The sequence below is a fragment of the Stegodyphus dumicola genome, chromosome 1 (assembly GCF_044657685.1).
Source record: "Stegodyphus dumicola isolate Sdum_Otavi_A_Nest chromosome 1, ASM4465768v1".
NCBI classification, from domain to species: Eukaryota; Metazoa; Arthropoda; class Arachnida; order Araneae; family Eresidae; genus Stegodyphus; species Stegodyphus dumicola.
The window spans coordinates 274,292,676-274,318,686 of NC_140768.1; the positions used below are offsets into that span (position 1 = coordinate 274,292,676).

At 31.6% G+C, this 26,011-nt stretch overlaps 2 protein-coding genes across 2 annotated transcripts in view; both read right to left on the reverse strand.

The window, feature by feature from the left end:
- The window catches only part of LOC118190867 (folliculin-interacting protein 2-like), a 214,283-nt gene extending 201,167 nt beyond the window's left edge, over nucleotides 1-13,116 (reverse strand). The window contains exon 1 of the mRNA XM_085807052.1: nucleotides 12,796-13,116. Coding sequence (XP_085663178.1) covers nucleotides 12,796-12,884 — 89 coding nt within the window. The 5' untranslated portion in view covers nucleotides 12,885-13,116. The remainder of the gene's footprint in view (nucleotides 1-12,795) is intronic.
- Nucleotides 13,117-19,336: 6,220 nt separating this feature from the next.
- On the reverse strand, nucleotides 19,337-22,745 carry LOC118201627 (uncharacterized). Its single transcript, XM_085807073.1, has 3 exons — nucleotides 22,593-22,745; nucleotides 22,361-22,474; nucleotides 19,337-21,713 (listed from the first exon to the last, which is right to left on the reverse strand). The coding sequence occupies exons 2-3, from the start codon at nucleotides 22,382-22,384 to the stop codon at nucleotides 20,622-20,624; spliced, it is 1,116 nt and encodes a 371-aa protein (XP_085663199.1). The 5' UTR covers nucleotides 22,385-22,474; nucleotides 22,593-22,745; the 3' UTR covers nucleotides 19,337-20,621.
- Between the last annotated feature and the right edge of the window lie 3,266 nt (nucleotides 22,746-26,011).

The window sequence follows — 26,011 nt, forward strand, 5'->3', positions numbered from 1 at the left end:
TTACCAAAACGGAAACATTTTGCTCAAAAACTGGAGTTACTTAACGCTGCTAAGAACTCCATATTCTACTTTGTTATAATCAAAGTCTGACATTCAAACGCTAACATAAAAACCTGAATAATTAATTTATTCAAAATATTCTACAATCTGAACTCCGAAAGATTTCTTACGCCAGTCACGTGTTGACGGCTAAATGAATTATTTTTTTAGGTGGATGGCCAATCTTTACTCCTTCAGACATTTCCCAATCGTGAAAAACCTTGTCCTATAATCCTTCCGTCTTCACGCAAAAGAGGTCAGGGTCAGTCAAGTCACGAGGTTTATAGGAGAATATAATGTAAAATTCAAAGAAAATCTATTCTCTTTCGATCAATGAAAATCAAAATTTTCGAGTTTGCTTCACTATTTTTTCTGATCTTCAAATTATGCATGTTTCAGTTAAAAACTGTAATACATAATCCACGCAAAAACAATAAAGAATAATCAACACGGTAAAAAGAAAACCAGTAAATTTTTATGATTATACGCACGATAGAAAAAAATACTCGTTATTGGGTAACCGCTCTGATTGAACGTCATTTTCACAGTATAATCCAGCGGTCCACGTCCATGTAATCCACAACACGGCACCCCCGCTGAATTATTCTGCTTGTGAGCAGGTTTTCGTCTGTGTTTATATAATATATATATTTTTGTATTAATATCATATTTTTGTATCCATGCGTCGACCAGCGACTTTATTGCATCGCCACTGCTCGAAACGTTTCACTGTCGAGCGGAGCCGACTAAAACCGGACCGACGTGACAGCGTGACGTGGTTGATGCATTAAACCTTTACCTGTCTGACGCAATCGCCAATACGTGCAGGGAGAAAGACTTAGCGGATGCAAAATAAGAATTTGTCTAATTTGTCTGTTTGTAACAATTTTTTAAGGGAAAAAAAAAAGCCTTTTACACGATCTTTCATAAAGAAGACTGTGATTCAATGCCAACAGTTACAATGCACAACAGAAAAAAACATCCGGCCAATCAGTCCCGCTGTCGGGAATAGAACTTGTGCTATAATTAGCAGTGCACTACAGTTTTGGCGACGACAACGCTAAGTCATCCCAGAAGTGTCTTAAAAATTATGTATGTCATCATATCGAAAAGCTCATAATTTTAGCTAACACGACAAAATTTGCCAGGTTCAAAAAGGCCAAAATTCACTAAGTATGCAAATGTATGGAAAACTTTAAAAATATAATATTAGACTTAATTACAGTTTTAAATAAAGTAAAAAGCACCCTCACTCACTTTTCCGAACTTATAACCTAGTAACACAGTCTTTAAAAGAAAAAAAAAAAAACTTTTATATATTATGATTTTTCTGCGATATCTTTATATTCTGCGTATTTCATAATACCTCATTTAAGTTCTAGAATAAGATCAATTGTTTAATGTCTACTTGGATTCACTGAAAAAAAATAATAATAGTAATATACTATGCTGCCTCCCTCTCATTTTAATGCATAACAAGTTTGCGAAAGCCACATTCGATAGAGGATATTCCGGTATTTTCTGAGTCTCCTTATTTTCGAAACGGAAAGAAAAGCCATTAGTGAAGTTCAAAAATAAACGCATTACTTATTTGTTTCCTCGCTAAGAACTGGCAATTATTTTTCAACCTTTCCTAAGTCTTTAAAGACGATTAAGACTTTAAAATCGTCGGTTCAGGCAATCTCTGATGTTGTAAGTAGGAACCCGCGCTTTTGGCGCTACCCTGATCTAATTTAAGTTTACGATTTTCTATTCCGTGAAGTTTCGAAGAATAAAGATGGCATAGTCTTGTCACGAAGATAAAGCAATTAAATATCAAATGTAGAAAATCAGTAAGACCAATGTAGAACAGTTAAGGAGTCTAAACGAAACTTTTACTACGGCTGTTGCTGATATACCAAGTCCAGCGAAGTAAGAGTTCACATGAATCGTGAGGCAGTGCGGAGTTTAAAAAGAAATGCACAGTATTGCAGGTGAGAATCCATAATAATATATGACACACACACCCAAAAAAAAAAGAAAAAAAAAAATCGTCTGTGACATCGATAATTCTGTTGCTGTTTTCGATGATCATAACCTGAACAACTGAACTAATTCACAGCTGTCGCTTAAAATGATCCAAATACCGGACTTTATGTGATTGAACAATATTCAATTTCTTCTGCGCTAAAAAAAACACACTACTTTCCTCTTTGAAAGGAAAATGTAGCCTCAAAAAATCCTATCGGTCGCAGATTGTGTACACTTGTTTGAAACAGCCGAGTATTTCCCGCAAGCTTGCTGAACTCTTGATGGTTTGATTATGCAATTAAAGTTGAAAACTGGAAATTCTGGAAAACGATGCAAGCTCGCGAAATGTCAAAGTGCAATTAGATATTTTAAAGCTGATAATTACGAAAGATAATTGCCAAGCGAAATTGAAAATTATCGACTTATCAAAAATTTATCGTTTAAATGTTAACTTACGATCATGAAATATCATTTCTTTCTCATGACAATGGACATTATTGGAACATTATTTCTCGAAATAATAACTTGAAAACAAAACACTTCAAAACAACATGTGGGTAACGTGAAATACTGCAGTCATGCAAGCAAAAAAAAAAAAAAAAAAAATGATTTTTTGAATTTTCGTTACATCTTGAACCAATGAAATGCACAAAAGGGCAAAATATATTTACATTAACACAAAAGCATCGCTTTGCGCTTTCAGAAATTTACATCAAGATAGTTTATTGCATCAAGAAAACACAACTGCACATAAAGAAAATGATAAAAGGCGTTTAAATTTTAACCTTCACTTGGCGCTAATTTCGGTAAAAGAGATACTGCAATTTGACATACAACACCCACATGTTTCCTTCGTCTGGGTTAATTATAGAAAAGTATTCAAGGGCTGTGTACCTAAAAAGGGATGCTTCTTTGTACAAAATATCAGCTTGTATTCATGTTACATATACACAGAACAGGAAAAAGGGGTAGGACCCAGAACTTCATCAATGGTTACTTAATGCACGCACTTAGTGCATAACTCAGTCCAATTTTAATGAAGAAAACACGCGGATTAAAAACGAAATTATAACCAATGGCTCCCCCCCTGTCGTAGAGTAATAAATAGCGCATATGTTTTCCATCTAAAATGAGTTTGTAAATGCGACCTATGTTCATTAATTAGGTAATAAAATTTACATCGAAATGGATGATTGTTAACAGAAGTATAGAAGGTAGCCCAAACGCTTCAGCAAGGTCTTCTGTCGCCATTCACATTCGTAAACGTCGAAGTTTCAGATATTAATGAATTTATTTGAGCTTAAACATGCTAGTGCTTTATAGGCAACAACAGTCATTTCCTTAATAAAGATAATTTTATAAATAGCATATATTTGAGCTTCAGAAAAAAATGCACTCAACATTATTCTCCACACAATCTCTATTTTTACAGTCTAGCTGCAGGGCCAAGTGGTTAAGTCACTGGGTTCTTCCACCCAGACGAATGGAGTAGCTGCATGGGTACTTTTTTGAGGCTTCCGTATGTTTAACGAAATTAATAGTTTCCTCTATAAAGTGCTCCACGAAATCGTTCCTTCCCTCACACAGATTGACCTAGGTCAATTTTCAGTATTGAATAGCCTAACGTCTAACGATTAAAAAAAAATCTACTTGTGAATTCGTAGCAGAGATGGATAGCTATGAAATTTGAAACACACATTGTCTAAACAATGAATAAAGAGGTACGTCTCGAAAGGATTTTTCAAAATCTGACTAAGAGTTTTTTAATTTATTTAGTTATTTATTTCTAAAACGATTCTTCTGCTTAATTTTTCGCTAGTATATTTGCTTAACAAATAAACAAGAATGTCTTAGAATTTTATCATTTGTAAAATCGGACCCAGCGTTAAAACCTGAGTTTACCGATTTACCTTTTTTTTACGTGTTACCTTTTATATCGAGGTTTTAAAACGATTTACTGATTGAGGAGGAAAAAATCCAAAAATTTCTAAAAGAATAAACTTTTTAAAAGATCCATAAAGTGTGTGATCACTTTTCGCTGCTTCCCTTCCCTCCTTATCGGGAAAACCCAAAATTCGATGTTCGTTTAAATAATCAAATGGAAAAGAATCTAAAAATAGTATCTTTTTTTACTGCATATAATAATTCATTTGGAATTTCTAAATCTTTCATTTAAGTATCTCCTCAAGCACTTTGCTCAGAATTGTACGGTGCAGTTTTGAAAACTGTATAATATTAGTTAATGAACAAAAGTCTTGATTGTCCATTTTTTTTTTTTTAATACTTCTTTACTGTAAATTTGGGAAACTGAAATATTTTCTTTTTTTGCTCTTGCTTTGGTCACAAATATTTGTTTTCTTAAGAATTTCTTGTGTCAGGCTGGAATGAACGAAAGGTTTCTTCGAAAATGATTTTATATTTGGTCTTCAGTTCGCCTTAGCAGTTTTCAGTTCTTCCGTTTATGCAAATCCAATAATTTCCTCATTTCTATGACGAATTCGATATTGATAACCTTTATAAATGAGCAACGGCGTTATTTTCCTTTTTAGTAACAAAAATGTCTAAAACTTCCATATTCATTAAGGCAAGAAATGAAAATAACGGATAATACTATAATAAAATAACAAATGGAATGAACTAAAAGATTTCGAGAGTGAGACTTAACTCAGACACGTCTCCAATCTAACAATATCGAGAAGACTGGCTCATTCACAAAGGACAGCCTAACAAATCTTGATAACTATGAGATATCCACCGAGCAGGTTGTTGTAGGTTCTATAGTGTTACTCTCCATTTCGGGAAAACGAAAATTTTTAAACCTGGAGGAAAAGGACTTAATTCGTACATTATTTCCGCTACCTCCTTTTGCGATAAAGGTTTTTAATTCAAAGCGAAACTGAAAACTACTTGTTACATTTTATATCTGCGCGACAATGAGTGAAGCAGCTAAGCGTTTTTCCTGAGAGATTATCTGCTCCTATTAAGAAACAAAGCTTGATAGCAAACTTTGTTCTGTATCTCATATATGCCGCTTGAAAGAAATAAGTGAGAGAGATTGCTAAGAAAGTTTCAGTCGGAATATTATGTACCAGGTATTTTGGGTCCTAAGTCATACCTATGGGTTTTACATTTCTGCATTTAAAATTCACGATGCACATCTTTTACCTGAACAGCATAAAATGCAGTCAGGTAAATTAGTCAAGCTTAAGTGCTAAAAATCAGATCAAAGACACTCAGGACCGATGAGACTTCGACAGTACTAGCAAACGTTTTCGAATACCTCTTAAAAATTGTGCTGGCATCAATACTTATTATCTTTAATATAACAGGATAAATCCTGATTCGAGTCCCACCTCTATTCAAATGCACTTTTCATCAAGAAGCTTATACAAAAATATCGTATAATTATGGTTCTGGTCATCGCATTATTGTTCAAACGTTCAGAATCTATACTAAATTTTCAGCTTTTCAACAAAATATGTTGTTGTTTATGCTCACTTGTCTGACGTAGTCAGCCCAAGCACGCGAAATTCCTCGCGGCAAGAAGCACAAGATTATGCCTGCCGTTGGCAACAGCCTTGAGCACCCCGTGCGATTTAGCTCGGTTCCGCCCCCGCCACTAATTTTGAAAAACAGCACTCCTGGGGGACGGGTACGAGGGTCTGCCACCCCTCTCCCTTTCCACCAAACCACATGAGAGGACTTTTGGCTCGCCGCATATCTGGAGTGTCGCCATGCCGCACCGACACTATACATTTACAAACATCCATACCTTCTCCGGGATTCGAACCCAGGCCCTTCGAAACGGTAGTCATCGACGCTAACCACTATACTGGTTGGGCGGCTTAATAAAATATAAGAAATGAAAGCAATTTTAAAGGGGTAGAGAAGTGAGGGGAGAAATTGTAATGAAATATAGAAAACCTTTAATTTCTCCATGAATATCCTAGTGTATAAAAAGAGGTCAAACTAATTTTTTCTGCTAATTTAAAATTTAATTTATACAGTAGAATATAATTTGATTGGAACTTCTTATTTTCAATCTCAAATTACTCTATTTAGTTAATTATACAATTATTTATTACATACGCTTATATAATTATCTATGTATGAATTCAGAGAAAAAAAATTCTGATTAGTAGAATACCAATGCTCAATCCAATAACACCATAAAAATTGTTTGGAAAAAGCAAAAAAGAGTAACTGAGAAAATCATACACATAAAAAATCAAACTTAGCTACAATTTATAAGCGCGTTTCTCATCGTTTTATAATCATGGCACATGATACCAAAAAAAAAAATTACCAATCACTAAGCCAGCAACCCCGAATTACGTCACCATTCATACAACCCTGAGATCACGTGCTTTCACAATAAACAAGCTTTACGCCTTTCTACCTTCAGTTCAAATAGTACAAGAACCATACCAGTGATAGCTGAAAAGGGCATGGACCTATACCATTTCTAAAAGCAACCAGGGGGAATCAACAGAGTTACAATTTTTCTAGTACATATATAAATACAGACATTATCAACATTTTCGAATACGACCAGTTCATGTCATCTCGGGATGTTATTAACTTACTAGCTGCACAATTATCTTCTCCCCTCCACTTCTTATATATACTAAAAGCTCTTTTCAGTGCCATATGGAAATGTGAGAACACGCTGATAAATTTGGGACAAACTATATTTCGAATCTTTTTTTCTTGACACACAAATAATTTGGCAGAGATTGGTGTTTGGTGTATTTAATTATGGCAAAGCACACTAGGGCTATCTGCCTAAGGGAAGGGATGCCTTTCGTGGAGGACTTTCTAAGGGAAACTGGCTCGTATACACGTTACACATGGGGAAAACCACAAAAACGCCCATGCAGCCAGCCCGTTCGCGGGATTCGAACCTCGGACCGAACTACCAGTGTTCAGCGACTTTACCGCTCGGCCGCTGGTGGGCTAATTTGGCAGAGAAAATTCTGATAAATTTTAAGATACTTTGAAGCACAGAAACTAATTTTTATAATCTGTCAAATGCAGCAACAGGAAAATTTCATAGTATTTCAAATGGTTTCTTAGTACATTTTGGAGACATAAAATGTAAAACTATAGAAAAATGAAATGAAAAACATAATAAAAACTTAACCCAGTCATCTAGAAATGTAAATTCGATTTTTACACTCTACTTATACATGAACTATAGATTCACCCTCATCTAATCGTCATGCACTGGCACCCTTGTTTTACACCTGTACTTTTCTTCATGGAATTAGAAAATATATACCAATAATCATGCTAAAATCATAATTTATTTACTATATTTCGATTATTTATATCTTCTTATCCAAAACTGTAAAATAATATTATACAAATTAGTTATACACAACTATTTACTCAACAATAACCCATTAGGAGCAAAATGTTTGTTAAAAAACTATCATTTATAGATATAAAATTAGGTATTAAAAAAAAGGGACTTGCACAATTTTGTCATAATTTTCTAAAAATGCTTTGCTCCTGAAGAAGAGGAGGGAGGTCTGTGTCAGTTCTCATCAACATCAGTAAAAGTTTTATTCAAATTTATCCTAATCTAGTTTTCTATGGAAAACCTAATTTTACATTCTATGTTTGCATATTTCTTTTCTGCTTTACTGCTTAATGTGCTTGAATTTGATACTTCATGTGAAATTAAACTGGCGCTTATCTAGATGCAGCACAAATATGAGTCAGTTTTCTTTAGAAAGCTCTCTTAAGGCAGTTCTTACACGTATTGCAAACATATACAGTCAAAAGTCGTTAATCCGGACTCGTCGGGACTTCGGCGATTCCGGATTATAGATCATCAGTTTAAATCTCGTAAGATGGCATGCAGAAATTCTAAAATTAAAAATATGAAACCGTAATTTCTGAAATAATGAACAATTATGATCTAAAGGGTATCAAAATTTACAAAAAAAAAGCTTAATATTTATTTGTTTACTTTATTAAACATTTCTTTCAATGTAAGTTGTTTAAGTTGCTTCGTTTTATGTGATAATACTTTCTCTTTAATTCTATAAACAGACATTATTTCTTGTTCAGTTACAAAGTTCCGCTGTTCAAGTCCCGTAATTGCTGTGCCGAGAATACCGACTACTTGTCAATTGAAATTTTTTCGTTTTCACTAACCTCTCTGTCACCTTCTTCATGCCTTTATCCATTTTTTGCAGCAATTCCACTTTTTGTTTGATGGACATCGAAACATACTTTTGTTTTGTAGATCCTTTGGGAGCTCCAGCATCGGCAATTCTATTTGACATAATCGAAAGTTCAAGTTTACTTTTATAAAATTGCTCTTACAGTCTGCAAAAAATAATAATACGGATCCAATTCGAAGATTAAGGAACAACGCAATCATCAACATTAACTGAAATAGATAATTAGATAATTTTAGCTTATACCGTCCGTTATACACTAAACGCGCACGCGAAAACGTATTCTGCGCTTGCGCACACGCATATGCGCAGTTGTAAAAGTCTTACGCGCACGCATAAACGCATATGCGCATGTGTCAACGCGGCGCATGCGCAGAAAGTTTTTAGCTTTGAGGTCCGGATTATGAGTGTCCGAATTAACGACTTTTGACTGTACCTAACTAATTAATGACAGCAATATTTAAATGTGGAAGCTCAATTCCCAAGATTCCACTTTGGAACTAAAAACTACCGCTTTTACGTGTATCATAAACACATAGGGAGAAAAATAAAACTTTTATGAAAAATTTTTAATCAAAGATACATATAAAAACTTCACATTATAGTTTAATGCCTCAGAAAACAGTCTGCCATTAAAAAAATTTTAAACAAAAATTTTAATATTTCAAAATTTAAAATTTTTTTAATTTTTTTTTCAATTTAGTTTCTAGGTTTAAGTTTATTATCTGAAATATTTTTAACCTAATTAATTATAACAAACCTAACAGTTTACGAGTTAATTCACCAAAACTTATACTACACAAAATTCTTTCAACACACAATAAATTCTTTCTTGGCAATCAACTTTCTATGATAACCACCTCTGAAAGTGATCAGTATGCTGATAACAGAAAAACCGATACTTATATTTTGAATATTATTCTCTAAGATGAACATCTACCCAAACAAGACCATCATTTATGTATCAAAGAAACCACTAAAATACCTAACTTTATTATTACATTAAAATAATTTACACACTAAACGAATCATGAAGCTAATTTATAGTTCTTATTACTACAAGTGATTGCAGTTATTATGGATAGTATACTCAAGGATTTCTGAATCATTAATTTTATCCTTGGTCTGGTTTTGGCTTATTTAATTATACCAATGCAATTGAGGGTTACCTGCCTAAAGAGAAGGATGCCTTTCTAAAAGACTTTATAAGAGAAACTGGCTTGCATACTTGCTACAGATGGGGAAAACATGAAAACACTCATGCAGCCAGCCTTTTTGCAGAGATTTGAGCCCTGAACCAAACTACCAATGTTCAGCAACTTAACTACTCAGCCGCTGGGGGACCCAATTTTCTCAGTTTGCATAATAGTATAGGGATAATTTAATAACTACGATTTCCTAAATCATCTTTGACGTGTTCTAGCTGTGCTACTTGTATGGATTAATATATAATTAATCAATGGTTAAGTGGTGCTAAAGCAATTAACCTTAGTTCAAGATCTCTGCAAATCAAAAAGTCAAAATATTAAATTCAGAAACATAATTAAAAGTTATTGAAGATGCTGCCTGCAAGCCATCGATATTAAAGAAAGATAAGTTCACACTTCAGACTGAAAGCATCTCTGAGACTCTTGAATAGATAATTAGAACATGGAAAATAATCTCTTAAAATTAATGTGTTAATATATTTGGCACTTCATTACACCTGCTGCTCAGTCTTGAGCAGCCCAAGCAAACTATTACCAAAGAAAAAAGTTGCAGAAAAATAAAATAAATTACTGATAAGCGTATGATAGTTGATCTGCTTTATGACGCAAGCCTGTTTTTGCAAAGGATGTTATTAACCAAACTTGAAAACCAAGTAGGGAGACTTCATTCAATGAATAATTTAACAGTACTAATTCCGAAGTCAAACAACAAAAATCAGCGTTATATTTTCAAAATTTTCATAGGACTAGTTTCGATGGTTTTACTGAACCATCATCCTCAGCTGCAAAACCACAAATGAACAAGATAGGAAATAATGATTAGATTTCTAATATTTTACCATTTAAGACAATCACAAATTTACTGCAGCAAATGGCTAGCTGTGCCACAAGGACTAATTAAAAAACATAATAGAAAATGCTGATACTCTTCTAGCATTAGTTATTTGTAATTTAAATTTATTTTAATAAATTAGGAAGTAAATAAAGTACTTATTAAAGTTACCATAACATTTAATCTCCAAACAGGAAAACTTAATTACCAAACCTGTAAGCTGCAGCTTATTAACTTAAAGGGATAAGTAAAGAAATTGTAATGCCACAGTTGCTTTAACAAGAAAATACATATATTAAATACCAAAATAAAAATAAATCGTGAAAATATTTTAAAAATTTTAGAATTAGTCTCATTACTTTAAGTGCTGGTAAAACATATTTAATAACTCTATAGGCACCTTTTATTATCATATATAAAGTTCTACCACCAGCATTAGCATTTCATACCCGATGTACACATCTATTCATGGTGAGTTAGTATAACATTCAGTAAAACAGAAAATTATTATAATCTAGCAACTTGTGAATATGAAACTTAAATTGCTATGCATTGTTGTTTTGTTGAACTATCCAGTATGAAGGAAATGAGTGATTAATATTTTAAGCCCCATGCTCTCGATTACAGAAATAAAAGAAATATTTAAATTTTGAAATTTATCCATAGTCATCAGCATCTGCTGTCTGAACTTATGTGAAACTTAATTCAGTTATCATTAAACTGGTAACCCTAGAATCTTTAAATAAGCTTCTCTGGAAACTGTTTTTCTGCATTATTTGTATAGAAAAAAGTTGCTGTATTATAACAAACTCAGGGGCGTAGCTAGATTTTCCAGCGCCCGGGGACAACTGAAGAATTTGCGCCCCTTTGTGTGTGCCAAGAATGGATAACATTTCATTAAAAAATTTCGTAGCATCAATTTGGTGCCCCTTGGATGCTGTGCCCGGGGACTGATGTCCCCCCTTGCCCCACCCTAGCTACGCCACTGAACAAACTCTACATAATGCAAAAATGCTAAATTACTTAGTAAAGGTATTCTGCAAGCATCAGATTCTATTAAATATTCCACACAAAATATATAAGGATTACTTCCATCAGAAAGTGCCTTTCATAGAAGAAATTTTACAAGGAAATGGTGCATATTAACTACAGAAAAAAGTCATGAAGACTCTTTCTCGCAACATGAGAGACATGAGAATGCAAGAAAAACTATCAGTGTTTTGTAACTTTATTTTCTCGACTACTGATAGGTAAAGGAATCGGTAACAAAATTACATGTATAATCAGCTACATACAAATATGAAGAAGTATCAATAGTACTTCACATATAAAGAATATCATATCTTTTCAGCTGCCATTAGAAGTTATTAAATATGAAAATTACTTTGATTTCTTATAACTCACTTTATTGTTTACTTTTTATTTAAAATTAAGTAAAAATAATGCAATGCATGCATTTAAACAGAAGTCTACACAATGAGTTAATTTAGCTTTAAAGACTAATCCCCATTATTTCTAATTTCTGTAAACAGTTGAATTTAAAAATCAGCTACTAGCCCATTGAGGTGTAAACACAAACTTCTAGATGCTACTAATGCTTCTTTTCAAATATCCTGAAATTAATATGCAAGACAAAACAGTACAAGTTATATACTACTTCTGATGAAATTAAATGTTACTAAATAAAAGAAAACTTTTAAACTTAAATATAATGTAGCCCTTCTTATTTTCATTGCAGATTTTTATATAAATGTTATCATCCTATCATTACTTTAGGAAGGAGTATCGGAATTTTATTAAACAACTCCCCCACCCAAAAAAAAACGTATGCCAGAATAATTAATTTGGTATTCTTTTGTTTCGCTTTTGATATTTCTACTGTTATAAAACAGGCTTTTATTGGTAACAGAAACACTTGTAACTTCAGTTAAAAACACACATACCAGCCATAATTTGAAAAAAACATAAGCAATAGTTAATAAGTAACATAAAATAAGTTTATACTTCATGGGTGAATTATAAGAGGGGGTAAAAACGTACATGAAATTCAAAAATAATAATAATAATACTGTTTATTTCCACATGAATAAATTATGAATTTTATAATCTGTGAAGTTAAACACAATAACCAAAAGAAAAAAACGGAAGACAGCATTAATGCATTCTAACATTTAAAGTAATTCCATATGAGAATTCTTAAAATATTTAATTTAAGACACCGTATCTCAACTACCAGCATAAATTAAACCTGTCAAATTTTAAATCATGCCCTTTAAATTTTATGATATATTTTTATAATTCAAACTGATTTTCCGTTGGAACAAAAACACTATCCTTTTAAAATTTTGGTATTAGGCTTAAAACGAACGTAAACAATATTGAAAACGTAGAATACAGATTCATTGATGACGTAACGCTTTACTATGGGCCAATTCAATATCAATTACAAGTACCAAACTGTTATTTTACAAAAATAATCACAGCTGACACAAAGGAAGATTTTATATTTGGTTACCTTTTTGATTCCCCACGTTGTTCTTCGGAACGTATATTTGTTGAAAATCTTTTCTGTATGCTGAACAAGCGCGACAAGAAAGGCGCCATTTTCTGTGTTTGTTGTTATCATGTGACTCTCTTAAACCAATGATAAATAGAAAACGTCACATCCGTCTTCAAAATAAATCCCACGCGTCGAATGAAGGCTGTGTCTACCCGTACGACGTCGGACGGTTAGCTCAAACATGGTAAAAATGCTAACGAACGACTAGTTGCGCAGAGACACTTTCGTGATTTCTGCGCATTCCGACCAGTCGTAAAGAGATGTTTGTTTACATTTGTGTTGATTATCGGAAAGGATAAAAGTTTCTCAATTTCTTCGGTTAGGGCAAGACTTGTCACGGTTTGAATGGGACTGCTCATGACGTCACATGACATTGGGTTGCATCACAGATAGCTGGCGTCATCGATTAAGTTGGAAGTACGAAATCGTCATAGCAACGATGTAATGCGCTGCTTGAAATTCAGGTTTTGAGGTGTGCTGGCTGCGATCACGAAAGCTGGAGGCAGTGTCTAAACATAGCTCCGAAATTTTTTAAATAACTGTTTCAGTAAATATATTCAACTCTCTAAAAAAGTTTAATGCACCTTTCCTATGCAATGTCTCATTCATCAAATTGAAAAAGGAAACTTCGCTTCATCGAAACTTCAGGTGTTTTGTTAGCTGTTTACTATCAACACGAGAAATCCAAAAGAGGCCCTGACACGGAACATTCAGATAAGTAACATTCTGTTCTCTATACAATATATGTTTCTCTATCACTAGAGTGCAATTAAATTTTTTTTATTTATTATTTTTCCTAAGATTCTAGCATTATACAATAGTTAGTAATAGTAGCAAGTCATGTGGTTCTTTTTTTCGTAACTATTCCGTACAGACGCCACATTCCTTATCAGTAGTCCGTTCTTATCAGCAATTCACACCCTTCGGAGGCCCCCCTCTTCGTGCTTAGGAATTTCTTGAGAGGGAAAAAATGGGGATCTCTTGACCAACGATGAGTATAGATTGTGATTTTTGTAACTAAGATCCTCGACTTTTTTTTTTTTTTAGGTCTCAAACTTAGAATTAGGAGCAAATATAAATACAGTGTGACGGAATTTGTTAAAGTTGTACTATAATAAATTACAATGGTTAAATTAATAAATTAATTTTATATTTAATTAATATTTAAGAAAAATAAACTGTGTAATTTATTTTTGCTGAAATGCTCTCACACTGTGTATGGATTTATGATTTTGTCAATTACTGTTTTTATGAAATATACATGAATTTTTTGGGAACGGTATTATTTAATGTTACTTTAGTTAAAATATTATGTACATCTCTGTGATGATATATGTCTTTTCTTGTTAGGTCTCAAGATAACGGCATACACATTACCATGTAGGAATTCATTCATTCATTCATTTATTATTTTTTTTTAACTTAGCTAAAGTTTGCTTCTTAAAGACACGAATTTTTGCAGATGAAGTCCTTAACTACACTCATGGACACAATCGTATTTTAGGGTATTTTCTACTTCTTTTCCTTTTCTTTCTATAGGCCCTTTTTTTTTGCCCTCTATTATTTTTGGGCCATTTAATTTAAATTTCATTTTGTCCCATCTTTTCTTTCTGGCCTTTTGAACTCGTACAAAATGTACGAAGTTCCTTTTTACTCTCCTCAAATACGAAATTGCCCCTCTTTCTATATACCTTTCCTTCGCACCTATGCTTGATTTTTCGCCCATCGGTGCAGAAAGACTTAGCGGGTGCAAAACAAGACATCTGTCTACTTTGTCTGTCTGTCTGTCTGATTATCGGAAGGGTGAATTGCTTGGGCGCCGCTTTTTCGGATGGCCAAGAGTCTCCTTTCCCCATCGATGACGACTAGCTGATAGCTTTGCACTTTGTAATCGATTACGAAGTCTCGATACTCTGTTTACGTTTTAGGCGGAATTGTGGAAATTTTGCGGAACGGAAAAGGGCCTTCACCTTCATATTTTATTTTATTTATTTATTTTTTTGCGGTATACGAGACTGGGCGCAATGCGAATAAATCTGTATGATACACAGAAACTTGCTCATATTGCTGATACAATGATCAAGAGAATTGATATGTTTAGTTCATTTCTGTTGTTAAAATAAAAAACCGCAATTGTGCATGTAATGAGTGTAAACAATAATGAAAATTTAGATATGTCTGTATTGTTGACTAAGTAGTAATAATGCCTGATTGTAAAATATATATTAGACTACTGATTGTATATGTACGATTTAAAGTAATAATTACGTTGGGTAGAACACAGCAAAAGAATCACTGAATTTTTATTTATTTGAATGACCCAAAATTTTTGTTTTGTTCATGGGGATATATCTTTTTTAGGTGATATATCTATTTTAATATATTGTGTACTTAATTGTGTGTGCATATATATACGAATAAACGGGCCTTAAAACTTGGGTTGATTTAGTAAAAAAATTAAATATAGTATAATGTGTTATTATAAACATTATAATACTATACCACACAAGCACTTTCTTATATATGTAATATAATCTTAGAGAAATACCAACTGAATCCTTCTTTGAATATCTATAATATTCTCTGACTGTGTTGTTTCATATACAATGATCAAGCAAAGACAGCGTTAAAATTTTGCTCCGAACAGCTGAGATGCGTGTCTGAAATTTTGTACTAAACAGCACAAACTTATGTCTGGAGGTAAGAAATTTATAAATTTTGTTTTGTCTACGATTTTCATTTCTCTACATCGAAAAATTATACTGGTGTGGGGGCACCACTTCACTTAACATTTGATTTCAAGCGGCATCTGATGTTTTATGTCAATAAAAATATGACAGTTCATCCTAATTTTAATCTCTTCTTTATTGTTAGCTTTTAAGAAATTTGCTTCTTATTTGCATTTTGTTCTCTTTCTGTCAGTAGATGATATTAAGGATTTGGTTTTTATTATTTAACCATACTCTCCAATTTCTTTCTGTTGCTTCTCATGTAGGCACATGTTTCTTTTTCATTCTTGCAGCAGATATTAAGATGTGTAGTGCTTCAAGTGAACTAATATTTTGTGGATTTTTGTTTGCTATTGATTTCTTTTTAAATTATAATCCTGCTTAGTGTTAAGATTTATGCGCTGTTTATATCTGGTAATTAATAATAAAAAAACTATGTATTTTCATCATTTTGTGTACATTTTAACCATACAATTATTTTTGTATGCGAATAAATTTGTATTTATTGACTTTTCTTTACACCCAATTATCCCTTAAGTATATATGCTATGCTGAATGCATTATTTCAGATTCAAAATGTATACACAGAGAGATGCATATCACACTATGATGATAACAAAAGTGGTAATTTAATAACATTGACATCAAATATCACCTAAGACAACCACTTCCATAGAAAATTTTTTGTAGCAGCTGTGTCTGACTGTCTTACAGAAGTGTTTTGTGATTTAGAATTAACTCGCTGTAATACTGATGCAATTTAAGGTTACTAATATGCGCATTCAGCTGTTTTTCTTTATTAGTTCAAACAACCCATGTTATTGATCAAAAAGCAATACCTTATCGTTAGTCATATTATAAAAATTAAAAAATGGGTTTTGGAAATTTTCCTCCTTATGCAATGATTTCCAGTTTGGTAAAAAAGCTTTCATAAGTTGATCTTACTATGGGCACGTATTGAATTTTATTTAGTGTTAAAAATCATTTCTATGGTATATGTACATATTTTTACAGTTTTTAAAATACTTCAGAAATTCATTATCTCATGCCACAAGGCATGCATAAAATAAGCTTATTTCCTTGTACTATTATTAAGCTGTCCAGAAGAAGCCTTTTTTTGACAATGGATCACTGAAAGTTATGCTGTATCTTTCTGTTAATTAGAAAATAATTTTGGATAATAAAATAAATGTATTAGAAAAATATTATATTAAAATGATATTTTTAAAACACATAATTAAATTAATGTATTAGAAATCTGTAATTTAAAGCAAACCTTCGTTCTTCAACTACATATTCATTTCCGATACCCAAAGGCTAATTCCATCATAATAGCTTGTATTTTAACTCGTCATTATTCAGCAAAACTTTTTGATTAAAAAATTCTGTATTCGTCCTTTGTGATAAAAGCCCAAGATACGAACCTCCACCATCTGCAAAATGCATGGCTCTCTTTGTACAGGATCTCTGTGGCTGTTACTGGAAGCCTAGAGTATGTTCAAGCAGTAGTAAATAGGCTTCCTTATTCTCTGTTTATTTAGTGTGTGATATATTTGTTTGTGTGTGTTTATTTGATAGTGTGTCTGTATAAATACTTTTGTCTGCCATTGGAAATAAAAATATATGCATTACAAATCCGAGTTATTAAGTATATTAAGGCTGTTTACATTTTTCATTCCAAAACATATATTCAATTAAATCGCATAAATTCCTCTAAGTAATTTAAACATGAGGTTGTTTAAGAAGGTCATTTTTTATCCATTCATTTATTGAAATATTTGCATTACTTCTTATATATTAAAATTTACATATATTATGTACTTTTTTCAGTAGACAATCCAAGAATATTCTATATGTTAAAATGTATGGTATATGCAATAATTCCCCCCCCCCAAAAAAAAGGAAAAAAAAAACTTATCCTCTATTTGTGATCTTATTATCTGATTGTGTCTTCTTCAAAATACACAAATAATCTGATGGAATGAAAATATTTTGGTCATTAAAACTTTTTAATCACTGCTCTTTACATCTGCATTTCTTTTTTCATATAATCTGAAGTTTTCGAGTAGTCTGAAGGTTTTCAAACTGTGTTTCACAGAAATTTTAGATACCATGCAACTCCTCTAGGGCATCTGTAAGTCAAAATTTAAAACAATTTTTAATATCACTGGACATCAAAATGAAATACTTGAAATAATCTTTGAAATTCTCTTATTATTGTTAAAAAATATTAAGCAGATTTTTGTTTATGATTAAATTTATAATGAAATAATGAATTTCTTTTTACTTTCTGCATAAAATGCACAAATTTTATATTTCAATTCTTTAACATTTATTTTTCTGAGGATAGAAATTCTTCTATAGAAAAAATTACGATTTTAGAAGTTTTTCTGAATTTAAAGATTTGAAGACAACCCTGTTATAAGGGTTTACGATTATAATGTGAATGACCCAAATAATTGTAAATGGCCTATGGCCATACTTAATACACATATTATTTAAATTGACATGCTTTACCTGTAATGTACATTTGTGACTTATGTTATAATTTAAGTGCACCAGTTTACTCACACTTATCTGTATTGTGTGTATGTATTATATGCATCTCTAGACTCAGGTTAAAGCTAGCTCGTTTCCCCTTTCTCAGCTTTCCCAGATGACATTTTTGGGTCTTTACTGGAACTCGACGCACACTTTATTTCGGCTAGAATAACCACTTCTCTCACTCTTCTTTTATTCAAAAATTATAACATACTAATTTGGGGAAAAAATTATATTTTATGTTAGTTACTCATGACAACATTCGAAACAACCTACATGTTCAACAAGGGGTAGGGGTCTAGGAAAGCCACAACTTTTTCAATGAACTGGATGAATAAATGCAGCCCTGCCTTTTGTTGTGTTTTATGCATTTATAAATTTCTACCTGACTGTTTATTCTTTAATTCTATATAACACAATTAATCGATGCTTGTTTCTTGTATGGAATTTTAACATTAATTCTACATAACATGAGTAATCTTTTTTTTTTTTAAATTGTATTTTAGCATTATTAAAAAACACTTTGGCACTATGAACTGAGAATATCTGTCTTCTACGTTAATTTACAATAATATAAATGTGAATATCTGAATGGAGTTATATTGAAAGATCTACTGGATGCTATGATTCCATGATGGTCAATCCACCACATTGGAAATATTAAATCAAACAATAAGTACAGGAAAAGATTCAGCAAGACAATATATCCTCTTTTGAATGAATACATTTAACTGTAGTTATTCCAAATATGTTTTATACAACACCCCAAAATCATGGAAAATAACTTTCTAAACCGAGTTTACAGTGTAAAAAAAGTAGTGGAAAAATGTTGTAGTCATGTAACTGGGCTATCTAACATAAAAATTACAGCATATTATACCAGTGTTCTTACCTTTACTGCATATTACAACCAAATAACTACAATTAGATATGAGAAAGAACAGGCAGTGTCAGTACAACCAAGAGTAAAACTTTTACAGAGTTGCTAATTTGAAAACAAGTGAACCTGTAAAACTAACCCTGCATACTGGTTTGCTTTAGATGCATTTGGTAACCAATATGCCGTAAGTCTTTACCAGATTCAGTTTTGAGTGCATTAAATACTATATTGCTCATATGTCTTGATCGTGACAATCAATGCAGCTGCAGCATTATTGAATAGAAATAAGTTATATGACTCTCAAATAAGTGTTTGTAAAGTTGTTCAGGAAATAAATATTACTAAATAATAACATGTATTATGTTTATTGAATTGTACAAAACTTATATGTTATACTTTGAATTATCGTCAATTTTAATTGTCTGAAATCTGGTATTTGATAGTATATAGTTGTAGCAGTTTTTTCACTATAAATTCTGAAGAATCCGAAAATAAATGCACATACTAAAGTATTTCAAGTATGATAATATTCAGTATTTAAGATTATCCTAAAAGTATGAAATTTATTATTTTATTTGAAAATAAGTATTAGTGTATCCATGGCATGCAGGTCCCCGAGATTTTATCTTAAGTCCCCGAGATTTTATCTATTATCCACTCATAGGTGGGGGTGTCACCTTTGCCAAAGGCTCTTTGTAGCCTGCTTTAGGTTTCATACTAATTTTAATTACTGGCCATCTACTGAAATGGTTTCTTTATGTATATCCACCTTTATTCCAACTCTGGTATTTCTACGGCGATGGAGGTTTAGTTGACCATACTTCTTGACAATTCTTTTACTTTTTTTTAGTTTAATTTTTTTTTCAATTTGAAGCGGTAGACCAGTATTTTCATCTCGCATAACTGTTTTTGAAGCAGACTCTAAAATCTCCTTCAAAGAGTTGGCTACATTGTGTAAATTTTCGCTATCTAAATTCCAAAGGAGTGACCGAATTGATCTGTAATTTGCATCGCACTCATTGATCAAATTTCTTTTTTTACTCAACGTTGCTTCTTCAGATATGGTGGGTAAATTATCTGATGTTCCACCTGAAGGAGTTTCAGTTGATGAATATTTTCGTTTTCTGGTGCCTGAAATACTTCTCGAGACTAAATCTTCATCAACTTTGAAAATAGGTGTTGAAAATAGCCATTCTGCAGTACATTCCAAACTCCAGGCTGGAAACTTCATGCCAGCAAACACAATATGCTTGCACAGCAGTCGGTTTCTTCTGAAATCTAAGCATGTGCATTGACACAGTTGTTTCTGTTCATCAAACGTGACAGAATAAACTGCATCATGCTTAGTTTCAGAAGAAACTTTAAAGAAGCCATGTGAATTTTTTTTTATACTACCCACATAAACTTCAGCAGCTCTTAATTTTGTTTTTATATGATCCATTAACCATTTTGGCTTATTGATTAAATAATTTGGTACATGTTCATTGTATAATCTGGCCTGCGAAAGCATACTCAGATTTTTTCTGACGTAAATTCTATATCTTTCTGGCAGAAATTTCTCAACCAAGATCTTAATTATTTCAGACAGCATACAGTTTTTATATCCCTGAAGATATCTATATTTTAGTTCCTCATTCAACACCATTGTTCGAGTTTATGAATAAGTCATTTGGTTTGTAAGCCAAAGCCCATCTCTCAATTTCCTTGAACCATGTTAATTCAAAATAATCTTTCACAGCTTCATATTGGTTCCATGATTTTAATACCTCTATTGCTGCAACCATTTCATCTTGAGTTGGAGCATTTGCTATGGCACGTAATTTACACAAAAGCTCTTCTTTGGGAACCACTGCATTCTTTTTCTTAGAAGCCCATCTTGACCATGCCTGCTCTCGATGGAAACTACATATAAAAGCCTTAATTCCTGTAAAGACATTTTCCAAACTTGTAATTTCTTCCATTGCAAAATCAACCATCCCATATTTTGGTCTAACGAGAGGCGACGAATTTTTAATAATTATAAGAGCTTCTTCTAATGCTTTGGCTGTTTCATTTTGTGTAATTATTATGCTCACTATTTGATAGTTCACATTTGTTTTGACAACTAAAAAACAAAGTGGGAGAGCATACTTACAGGTTCGATAGGTCGCGTCGAGAAGAACAAGATTAGAACCATATAAGACATATAAATTTTTCATTTCTTCACTTTGATATACAAATAGCAGATTTAGTTTTGAATCTGTAAAGTCATTTGGCTCAGTACCATCATATGTATTTTCAGTACATGGTCTAAAAAAAACAGAACACTTGGAAGTATCCCAGCTATTTATTAACATTTCTGTATTTTCCTGGTCAATTTTACTAGTTCTAATATCGGATTTTGCTTGGCTTATTATTTTCCTTATTGCCTCCATTTCTGGATAAAATCGTCTGCGCGTTTTATCAGTTTCTCCCAATTCAGTTGAAACGTATACTTCTAATAGCTCTGCAATTACAGTGGCATTGCATTTTCCATTCTTAACTTTAGAAGCTATGAAATGCCACACTCTAGCATCTATAGGTTCTATTACTGCAGCCATGTTACCCATTAGATGATTTTGATGATCTTGGCTATTAGGTAAATTAAACATGAAAACTTCTTGACCAGCAATACTATCTTTATTGGCTAGTTTTTCCTTAATTTTCCGAGATATCATAATCTTTCTTTTTCGGGTTGGCACTACCTGTAATTTAAACATATTTATCACAGTAAAATTTAGAAATTCCAGCACAGTCATCTAAAACTAATTATTGATAAAGGTTCAATTTTAAAAACTTTCTGTTCATAGCAAATTATTCAAAAAAAAAAAAAAAGAGGAGTCATTTCTCATTTCTTTCCTTTAAAAAAAGCTGTAAAAAGAATCTTCCATTTTTATAACAATAGATCAAATTACTTCTTCAAAGAAACATAACCAATAAAACTTCACTTTGAACAACTTATTTCTATTTGTACCAAATTGGTTAGAATATAATTAGCATAAAAAGCCTTTATTTCTGGCCTGAAAACATCATTTTATTTGCATGTCAATTACTGAATTATTTATTTAGGAAAATATTACCGTTAAAAACCCTCTTTTGCCAAAAAAAAAAAAAAAAAAAAAACTATTTAGAAAAATATGTTGAATAAAGAGACACAAAAAATCATTTCTCTTTTTTACATTGTGACTCTAAAAATACCTTTTGTTTTTATGTCAAAAAGTATGTATACTTTATCATAGAATACCTTCAATACATCTTGCTCATACATGACAGAATTATATTTTTTCCTTAAAAAAAAATTCCTTAAAATTACTAAGACCATCTTAGAACAAAAAGTTAAATAAACTTCTACCTTGAACTGAGGCATCCTGTACATTCGGGTAACATTAATTACAGCTGGACAATTAACTTTTTTAGTTGTCTGGTTCTTGGAATATGCTTTACCAAAAGCATGATCAGTTTGATACTAAAAGAAAAAAAAAAAAAAAAAAAAAAACACACACACACACACACACACATATATATATATAATCCAAGAGGTGATATTTTTGTATAAATTTTTAAATATAACAATGTTATTTTACCTTTTCATTTTTTTCTTTAGCATAATTTTCCTTTTGACGTTTATTCAGATCTTTTCCTTGATGGCAAACATAGGTTTTTCGCCCAAAGTGGAAATAGGGAATATCATCTAACCAGTTTAATCGTAAATCTGGAGTTAGTTCAACTGGAAAGAAAATTTTGATTTAGATCACAATCTGATAAGCTTTGATTTTTAAAAGAAAGAAATTACAGATCTCTATAAACATATTATACATTTAACATTATACTTTGATTTTTAAAAGAAAGAAATTACAGATCTCTATAAACATATTATACATTTAACTGTCTCTATATATACTACATACTGTAGACACTGCTTAATGTATTGCAGCTGATGTCGTGTATATTGCTATTGAATTTCTAAGTTCTGCTCTTTCATATATGGAAACATAAAAAATGCATCATTTGCTGTAATTTTATTTGCTCAATTTGGTTAATATAATCAAAATATTATACAATAAATTTCTTAAACTGAAGAACGAAAATGATTTTAATCAAGCATTTAGAAAAAAGCGCAAAACAATAAAATTTAAAAAAAAAAAAAAAAAAAACTTAATTTCATACGAATTTTCAATAGCTATTGATTTGGAAGGGCTTCAGCACAGTTCCCTCTTCTTCAAAAGGGAGGTAAAAATTCCTGAAAACATCTTTGCCAAAATACACTTGCATTTTTGCCCAATTTCAGATTTTACATTGGCAAAATCTCTTTAAACAAGGATGCCCTCCAAGTATTAAGATTATAGGTATAGAATTGGTCCAATAAATTTCAGAAACATTATGGACTACTCAAATGAACTTTTGCAATGAAGACTGTAAACAATTGATAAACAAACTTTTATTTTTCCTAATTAAAATGTTAAGAAAGTGGCTAGTTATATTTATAGTTAATTCAATTCCTATTTTAAAAGATACTTTTCTCATCATCTTATATTATCAAAAATGGGCAAATGTAATCACATTAAGCAGCACCTACTGCAAACATAGAGAGATATTAAAAGCATTAAACTATTATGTAAAAAAATTATGTCATTTTGTCTCATATTAAAATTATATATGCTAGGTAAAGTATAGAATGAGCTAGCTGCCTTACGCAAAAGGGATGCCTTTGAGAAGGTCTAATGGGAAACTGTCTTGTATTCACTTATATATAAGGAGAACAGGAAAATTCCCATGCAGCTAATCCATTCAACAGTATTTGTACCTTGATCAAACATCCAGTATTCAGCTATCTCATCTGCTAGTCCATTGGTGCTAAGAGTCAAAATAGACAGTAATGTGATTTTACACACAAGATAAGTAGCATTCATTGACTAAAGAAATATATATATCACATCACTAAAGAAATATATATACATTTCAGAAAACTTTCCTGTTTTCTAAAATTCAATATCTTTATTATTATAACTTCCTGATATTTCAATGCATTATAATTTTATGGTGAACTATTACCTGAAAATAAAACAGAATATTTTTTGAATTGGTAGTGTTTATTATAAGGTTATTTTGAAACATGTTGTTAATGATAAAACTAAAGAATGGATTTTCTTTATAGACTATTAAATGATTATATTTCAAATCAACAGACTGCATTCATACACTAAAATAGGATGAAAAATATAGTAGTCATGGAGACAATTGTCGAGTTTCTCAAGAAACAACAATAAAAATTTTCAAATCTAACACGGTATATCTTGTTTAATGTTTAATATAGTACGGAATGTTTCGTGAAGCATCAGCTATTAAAAAAAAAAAAAAAAAAACATGCAATACCTGACAATGAAACCAAATAAAAATCAAACATAACGCTATTACACGTTATGCAACAAAATTAATGAATATGAACGTCTATAAACCCTTTTTTCAACTTGCACCGAATCTCGCAACATCAACTAGATCTTACGCAACAAAATTAATACAAATTAGTGCTGATAAGTTCTTTGGAACAAAATGGCCAAATATCAACTAAACAATCAAAGAAAGCATTTACATTCTAGAGGATTTTTATTTACTCATTACATCTTCAAAAATTACTTACTCTCTTTATCTAATGACTTTCCATAGTAATAAACATATTTTGTTACAGTTTCTACTTCGTGTCTGCGAAGTATTTCTTTAAATTCGCTCCAAGATTTCGCAAGATTCGCCGCTTTTTCGGATGGCCTAGTCTCCTTTTCCCATCGATAGAAAGAATTGTGTCAACGATAGGGGAATGGCCGGTTTATCGATTACGAGTTTCAAAGTCCGTCTAGTGTATGAACCTTTGTGTTTAGAGGCAAAATGAATTTTGCGAAATCTTGGAGCGAATTTAAAGAAATACTTCGCAGACACGAAGTAGAAACTGTAACAAAATATGTTTATTACTATGGAAAGTCATTCTATAAAGTCTAATACATTAATTTAATTATGTGTTTTAAAAATATCATTTTAATATAATATTTTTCTAATACATTTATTTTATTATCCAAAATTATTTTCTAATTAACAGAAAGATACAGCATAACTTTCAGTGATCCATTGTCAAAAAAAGGCTTCTTCTGGACAGCTTAATAATAGTACAAGGAAATAAGCTTATTTTATGCATGCCTTGTGGCATGAGATAATGAATTTCTGAAGTATTTTAAAAACTGTAAAAATATGTACATATACCATAGAAATGATTTTTAACACTAAATAAAATTCAATACGTGCCCATAGTAAGATCAACTTATGAAAGCTTTTTTACCAAACTGGAAATCATTGCATAAGGAGGAAAATTTCCAAAACCCATTTTTTAATTTTTATAATATGACTAACGATAAGGTATTGCTTTTTGATCAATAACATGGGTTGTTTGAACTAATAAAGAAAAACAGCTGAATGCGCATATTAGTAACCTTAAATTGCATCAGTATTACAGCGAGTTAATTCTAAATCACAAAACACTTCTGTAAGACAGTCAGACACAGCTGCTACAAAAAATTTTCTATGGAAGTGGTTGTCTTAGGTGATATTTGATGTCAATGTTATTAAATTACCACTTTTGTTATCATCATAGTGTGATATGCATCTCTCTGTGTATACATTTTGAATCTGAAATAATGCATTCAGCATAGCATATATACTTAAGGGATAATTGGGTGTAAAGAAAAGTCAATAAATACAAATTTATTCGCATACAAAAATAATTGTATGGTTAAAATGTACACAAAATGATGAAAATACATAGTTTTTTTATTATTAATTACCAGATATAAACAGCGCATAAATCTTAACACTAAGCAGGATTATAATTTAAAAAGAAATCAATAGCAAACAAAAATCCACAAAATATTAGTTCACTTGAAGCACTACACATCTTAATATCTGCTGCAAGAATGAAAAAGAAACATGTGCCTACATGAGAAGCAACAGAAAGAAATTG